The following is a 7,798-nucleotide window of genomic DNA, read 5'->3' as shown; positions in this document are numbered from 1 at the left end:
GTAGTTGCCACACGTGTGCCCTAAGGCGTGCGGGTTTCAGTAGTTGGGGTGCACAGGCTCAGGCTCACTTGCTCAGCAGCATGTGGGATCTTCCCGGACCAGGGATCAAACCCATGTCCCCTGCATTGGCAGGTGGACTCTTAGCCACTGAGCCACCAGGGAAGTCCCTGGCAGGTGGATTCTTAAACACTGTGCCATGAGGGTAGTCCCAGGGCTCTCTTATTTTAGAAATACATTCTAAGAAGTTATGTATTCAAAGACATGATACCTAGGATTATAAATTTTAAAAACTACTAAGTAAATCTTGATACACAAACACAAAAAATGTGCATAAAAACGATAAATGATGTAAGATACAGGAAGGGTCCAACACAGTCATTCCATTTACATATACATTTGAAAATAGCTATTACAAAAGTAGAATATGCTCTTGCATCAGTCATTTTAATGTTGAGGATGAATTAACAATGGCAGGAGGAAACTGGTTGGAGGGTTATACACAAGTATGTCAAAATGTACATTTTAACTAGGTAAAACTTAAGTCAACTATTCATCCAGTAAATGATTTTCAAAACAAAGATGCAAAACCTATCACTTTATAATAATTCTACTATGGTTTATTAGCTACATTCTTAAAATTGTGGCTACTGTACCTGTAATGGTGGAAAAAGAATACAATAGTGGGCTACTGGCAATGCTTCCCGAATGAATGTTCAGTGAAATTATGTTGGCAATTTGACCTTGGCTATGGTTGGAATATTTACAGCACGGAAACTGGCAAACACTACAAACCAGAGATTAATTTATTGTGTAATTGAATGTCTGGACTTAACTCTAAGGTAGCATATATTAATAATGAAGATTATTCCTAAACCTGTATAATGTACGTAACTATTACATTATGCATAGTATAAAATTGAGAAAAAGTTGAGAACATATTCTTTCACTATTCCAAATTACAATTACATTCAGAAAAGAAATCACTCACATTATTGGTGAATGAGTGAAATCTAACAGATGTCTTTGTTGTTTACCTGCTCTCTTTTGTCAAAAAAAGAGAAAATAGCCATATCTCACAAAATAAAAGTAGGCAAAAGATAGGAACAGAAATTTAACCAGACAGCACAAACAGGTAAAAAACACACACATGAAAAACAAAAATTCAACATCAACAATCCTAAGAAAGGGAATTCCCTGGTGGTCCAGTGATGAGGACTCCAGGCTCCCACAGCAGGGGGCATGAGTTAGATTCCTGATCAGAAGAACTAAGATCACGCATGCTGTGTGACACGGTCAAAAAAAAAAAAATCCTGAAGAAATGCAATTAAAATCATAATTTTTTATAAATGAATTTTAAAGTCTTCATAGGAGGGGTCAGCCTACATTCAATCTTAGCTTTTAAGGTAGGTTGATCAAGTGTGGGTCCCAAGGGGGGGAGGGCAAGTTCTTGCTAATTAACAGTCATCATGTTGGTAAGTTAACATTTTTTCTGGAGGGATGAGAGGAACAGTGAGGCAATGGATCAAGGGTTTAGGAAGAGGATGCTTGGAGACCAGGCCAAGTGGGGCCACACTGGACATTCTTAGTCCTTCCGTGTCCCTCACACTGCCCAGAACAGTGAGCGGGTCAACCACATAACAGGGCAACAGGGACATCCTGAGGTGGGTATGTAAAGATGGACAGGACCTTGGAAACGAATCACTGCATATGGTGGTAGAGCCCATGTCAAATCTGGGGTGTCACCAATGACCCAGTCCGGACTGCCTGGCTTAGTGCTGCTGTCCCTGTGGAGAACCTCCCAAGCAGGAGGGTGTTTCTGGGAGATGTGCACTGGTGAAAATGAAGCTGGAGACCCTGGTAGTGATGCAGATGTCAGATGTGGGTAGTTCATAGTCAGGACACAGCAAGTGGAGGCCCTGATTGGAGGGGCAGGAGAGAAGACAGTGGATGGGTGCAGTGTAGAGGAACCACTCTCATCAAAGGCCTGGCATTAGTGAGCCCTTGTGGAAGTCCCTCAACCTCTCTGAGCTGGACACCCCTTCTTTCACAAATGGCAATAATAATAACTGAATCACAGCACTGGATTGGTTGGGTAGATAAATGGAGTCAGTCACAGGAAAGTCATCAATATTGGTTCCCAGAGAAAAGATAATCCTGTCCATCAGCATGGGGCTGGGGTATGAGCAGGGCTCCTGGTGTGGGGGTCGGGGCACAGAAGTGTCAGGATGGACAAGGTGTTCTTTCAGTCCCCAAACCTGGAGGTGGCGGGCAGGGGAGGAGTGAAGTGACCAGACTCCCAATATCCTGAACCAGGCAACCTGGCATTGAAGCCCAGATCCCTGTCCATTTCTGGGAGATCACAAACAGATGACACATCATCTCTGTGTCTCAGTTTCCTCTCTAGAAAGGGTCCATTAGCTGCACGGGTTCTTCTCACTCTCTTACCACCTGGAACTCCTTCAATGTCACTGCCAGCCATGTTCGTGATATTCATAAGGCCCTTTCTTCAGTGTGAACTCTATGATGTTTAATCAAGTGGCACCTTTGGGTGAAAGATTTACCACATTCCTTGCACTCAAAAGGCTTTTCTCCAGCGTGGATTTTCCTATGGATGCGGAGGAGCTGTCTTTGCTTAAAGGCTTTCCCACATTCAGTGCACCCATAAGGCCTTTCTCCAGTGTGAACTCTGTGATGATCATAGAGAGAGGATCGACTAGTAAAAGACTGCCCACATTCACTGCATTCATAAGGCCTTTCTCCACTGTGAACTCTCTGATGACGAAGAAGGCTAGAGCTACCAGTAAAACATTTCCCACATTCATTGCACTTATAAGGCCTTTCTCCAGTGTGAATTCTCTGATGATCACGAAGGCTCGACCTAGCAGTAAAAGATTTCCCACATTCACTGCAGTCATAAGGCCTTTCTCCATTGTGAACTCTCTGATGATACCGGAGGCCACTCCTAGCAACAAAAGATTTCCCACATTCACTGCACTCATAAGGCCTTTCTCTAGTATGAACTCTCTGATGACACTTGAGGTTCAGCCTAGGAGTTAAAGGTTTCTCACATTTATTGCACTCATAAACCTGTTCTCCAGTGTGAAATTTCTTATGGGCATTGAGGTGTGCCTTTTGGCTAAAGAATTTCCCACATTCACTGCACTCAAAAGGCCTCACTCCACTGTGAACTCTCCAATGATTGCAAAGGTTCGACCTACTCGTAAAAGATTTCCCACATTTATTGCACTCATAAGGCTTTTCTCCAGTGTGAACATTCATATGGGCACTGAGTTGTTCATTTCGGCTAAAGAATTTCCCACATTCACTGCACTCAAAAGGTCTTTCTCCACTGTGAATTCTCTGATGATTACAAAGGATCGACCAAGTAGTGAAAGATTTCCCACATTCACTGCACTCATAAGGCCTTTCTCCAGTGTGAACTCTCAGATGATAATAGAGGCCAGAGCTAGTAGTTAGAGATTTCCCACATTCATTGCACTCGTAAGGCTTTTCTCCAGTGTGAACTCTCTGATGTGCAAGGAAATTGGATTTGCGGGCAAAATATTTTCCACATTGGGTGCATCGATAAGGTTTCTCTCCAGTGTGAACTCTCTGATGTTCAATTAAGTTCCACTTTTGGATGAAAGATTTAGCACATTCTTTGCATTCATAAGGCTTTTCTCCACTGTGGATTTTCCTATGTGCTCTGAGGTACTTCCTTAGGCTAAAGGATTTCCCACATTCACTGCAGTCATAGAGCGTTCCTCCACAGTTAATTCTCTGATGTGTAAGGAAATGGGATTTGTGGCTAAAAAATTTTCCACAATGGCTGCATTCATAAGGCCTTTCTCCAGTGTGAACTTGCTCATGATGAATAAGGTTAGTTCTTTGGGTGAAGGCTTTCCCACATTCTCTGAACTCACAAAACCCTTCAGTAGTGAGGACTCCCTCATCCTGAATAAGTATTTCTGTGTGGCTGGAAGCTTTCTTGCCTTCTCCCCAGCTGTGATGACCTTTTCCACTGTGAAAAACAGCTTCACACTCCTTACTCTTGTTCAGTTTCTTCCTGGTATTAGTGGCCTGTGGCTGAAGTTCCATGTTGGCCACGTAGTTGTTCCCAATCTCCATGTAGGTAGAGAGATTCCCTGTTACATGGATTGTGCAGCTTTTCAAAAATGCGGGTCTCCCCATATCACAGCTGAAGGGTTTCTCTCTAATGTGCTGCTTCTGGTGCTCTTGAAGGTTTGCAGTGAAATAGAACTGTTTCCCACATGCCCCACATGTGTATGCTTTCTGCCCCCTATTTGTTCCTTGCTCTTCAGCCAAGTGCAAAATGTCTCTCAAAACTGGGATGCACATGTTACATGGCTGGGCCTTCTCAGGAGACGAACCTGCCCTGGGGGTCCTCATCTGTGACACTCCTTCTGCAGATACGCTGTCTTCAGAATGTGTCTCTTCATCCTCAACTGCAGGAAAAGAACCTGAAAACAAAGAAGTGATGATGAAGTTCATGTTGAGTTTATTGGGGGGAGTGAGGCCATCACAAGTCTACATTTGACAAGTGAAAGAACCAGTCCACAGGACTGTGTTCAGGAAATGAATTTGGGGTCAAATTGAGAAGCAGCTGCTCTCACCGAGTACAGGACACAAGGACTGGATGGGGCCCAAAGCGAAAGGCGTCTTGTACAATTCACTCTTTTGTCAATGGCCTTTGCCAGGACCACATCTCCTGGTGACCTGTGATACTGTACAGAAGTGTATGTCCATATATACACTACGAAATGTAAAACAGATAGCTAGTAGGAAGCAGCCGCATAGCACAGGGAGATCAGCTCAGTGCTTTGTGACCACCTAGAGGAGTGGGATAGGGAAGGTGGGAGGGAGATGCAAGAGGGAAGGGATATGGGGATATATGTATACATATAGCTGATTCACTTTGTTATACAGCAGCAACTAACACACAATGTAAAGGAATTATACTCCAATAAAGATGTTAAAAAACAAAAAAAACAGAAGTGTATGTCCAGGTCTCAGAAAATCTGACTGCAACAGGTCGCTGGCGTTCCAGAAATATTAAAGGATCCCTTATGTTGAGGATACAAATAGTGTCAGTAGGTACTATGGGAAAAACAGTGTGAAGACCACATGAGATAAGTGGTTTAGAGAGGTGGTAGGGAATGAATCCGAGGGTGCAGTCAGAATAAAAATGGGAAGTAGGAGAAATGACAAGTTGGCAGAATGTCACGAATGGAGAAACACGACAGAAGTGATTTGTAGCCACTGACAATGGCACTAAAACACTAGTCAAGAGGAAGTCATACTTCCTGATATGATTTAAACACAGACCTAATATCAAGGCCTCTCCCAGTTGTCATTCATGTTAATCAGGCTACCTCTGAGGCTTTTTGCTGAGACCAGAGTCATGTCCATCCCATGAAGCCCAAAGGACTCTCCATCCTGATTTGACCAACTACACGGGACACAAATGATACAAGTCCTAACATAGTCAGGATGGCTGAATAGCCAACACTGGCCCAGAGGAACTCAGTACACAATACACAGTATATAAATATTACATTTTATGTCTGGTGCAGGGACTATCCTGGTGGTCCAGTGGTTAAGACTCTTTGTTTCTAATGCAAGGGGCACAGGTTTAATTCTTGGTCGGGCATGCCACGCACTGGGGCCAAAAAAAAGAACATCCGGTGGAGCCAGAGGAAAGGATGTACAGTGCATGGAGTACAAAATGTTAGGAATGTATCTCCCCACCTAAACAACTATTGTACTGGGAGAATCTAATAGATCTAACTCTTTTGCAACCACGGCATCTTCTGAAGATCTGCAGTGTCCCACAAAACAGTTTGAAAAGACAAAGCTTCAGAATCAAAATCAGATATCACAGGGATGTTTGAACAATCACATTGGGAATATAAAATAATTATGACTAATATGCTAATTAAAGTCTACTAATGGATAAAGCAGACAGCATACAATGCCAGAAGGGAAATGTAAGCTGACAGATGAAAATTTTAACAAAGGACCATAAAGAAATGCTAAAGATCAAGTACACCATAACAGAAATGAAGAATGACTGTGATGGGCTTATTCGTACCCTGGACACAGCTGAGGAGAGAATGTTTGAGCTTCTTTTTCTGTTAGGAGAAACTTCCAAAACTGAAAAATGAACTGAAAATATACAAAAAATAAAATTAAAAAAAAAACACCCGAATATACAACATCCGTGGGACAACCACAAAAGGTTTAACAAACACATATGGAAAAATCTCAAACAGAAAGAAAAAAAGAAATGGAAGAAATACTTGAAGCAATAATGATGGAGAATTTCTAACAAAATGATGTCAGACACCAACCAACAGATCCAGAAAGCTCAGTGAACATGAGGCAGGTTTAATGCCAAAAACACTACATCTTAGGCTTATCACATTCAAATGCAGAAAAAAAAAATACTAAAAGAGGCTGAAGGAATCAACACCTTTCCCAAGAGAAGCCAAAAAAAAAAAAAAAAAAACAATTACATTTGAATTCTCCTCAGAACTCAGGGAAATAAGAACTGAATGGAGTAAAATATTTAAAGTGGGAAGGGGGAGGGGACATCACCAACCTAGAATTTGGTAACCAGCAACATAAATCTTCAACACTGATGATGAAATAAACACGTTCTTAGACACAGAAAAATTGTGGGACTATATTAAAGGGACTTCTTCAGAGAGGAAAAATGACATAGATCACAAATTTGGGTTTCATAGAGAAAGGAAGACCATAAGAGAATAAAAAACTTTCATTGACATAAAACTGACATGGGACATTGTATTTCTTTAAGTTGTACAACATGATTTATGTATACACTGCTATGAGTACCACAATAAGTTTAGTTAACATATATAATTGCATATTTTTTCTTCTGATGAGAACTTCTAAGATCTACCCTTTGGAAACTTCTAAATGTACAATACAGTTTCGTTAACTAGAGTCACTATGCTGTGCACTACATCCCCAGGACTTACTCATCTTATAACTAGAAGTCTGTAACTTCTGACACCCTTCACTCACTTCATCTAACCACCTTGCCCCACTCTGGCAATCACTAATCCTTTGTCTGTATCTGAGTTTGGTGTTGTTGTTGTTGTTTTAAAGATTCAACATGTAAGTATACTCATGTAGTACAGGTAAACCTGGAACAACATGGGTTCACACTACTTGGGTCCACTCGTACAGAGATATTTTTCAACAAATACACACAGGATCACATGATCTGTAGCTGGATGAATCCACAAATGGGAAAACTTCAGAATCAGAGGGCTGACTATGGGACTTCAGCATCCACAGATTTCAGTATATGCAGGGGCTCCTGGAACCAATCCTCCATGGAAACAGTGGGACAAGTGGATTTGTCTTTCTCTCTCTGACTTACTGCACTTAGCATAATGTCCTCAAGGTCTATCCATGTTGAGGCAAATGGCAAGATTTCCATCTTTCTTTATGGTTGTATAATATTGAATAATATGCCATATATACCACATGTTTGTTAGATCCACTCATCCATCAATGGACACTTAGGTTGTTTCCGTATCTTGAATATCGTAAATAATGCTGCAATAAACCTGAGGTACAGATATCTTTTTGAGATGATGATTTCACTCCCTGTGGATAAATACACAGAGGTGGAATTGCTGGACCATATGGAAGTTCCTTTTTGAATTTTGTAAGGATTCTCCATAGTTTTCCATAATAGTTGTAACAATGTACACTCCCACCGACAGTGCACAAGGGGTCCCTT

General features: G+C 41.6%; 1 protein-coding gene across 2 annotated transcripts in view; it reads right to left on the bottom strand.

Annotated features, from left to right (window-relative positions):
- Positions 1 to 338: 338 nt before the first annotated feature.
- LOC118885219 (zinc finger protein 211-like) overlaps positions 339 to 7,798 on the bottom strand; it is a 189,000-nt gene continuing 181,540 nt past the window's right edge. For both annotated transcript variants that reach the window (XM_036833716.1, XM_036833715.1), the window contains exon 3: positions 339 to 4,481. In XM_036833716.1, coding sequence (XP_036689611.1) covers positions 2,491 to 4,481 — 1,991 coding nt within the window. In that variant the 3' untranslated portion in view covers positions 339 to 2,490. The remainder of the gene's footprint in view (positions 4,482 to 7,798) is intronic.

This window comes from Balaenoptera musculus, chromosome 19, assembly GCF_009873245.2.
Source record: "Balaenoptera musculus isolate JJ_BM4_2016_0621 chromosome 19, mBalMus1.pri.v3, whole genome shotgun sequence".
Lineage (NCBI taxonomy): Eukaryota > Metazoa > Chordata > Mammalia > Artiodactyla > Balaenopteridae > Balaenoptera > Balaenoptera musculus.
The sequence above is the reverse complement of the archived record's forward strand: the minus strand, read 5'-3'. Positions and strand labels throughout refer to the sequence as shown.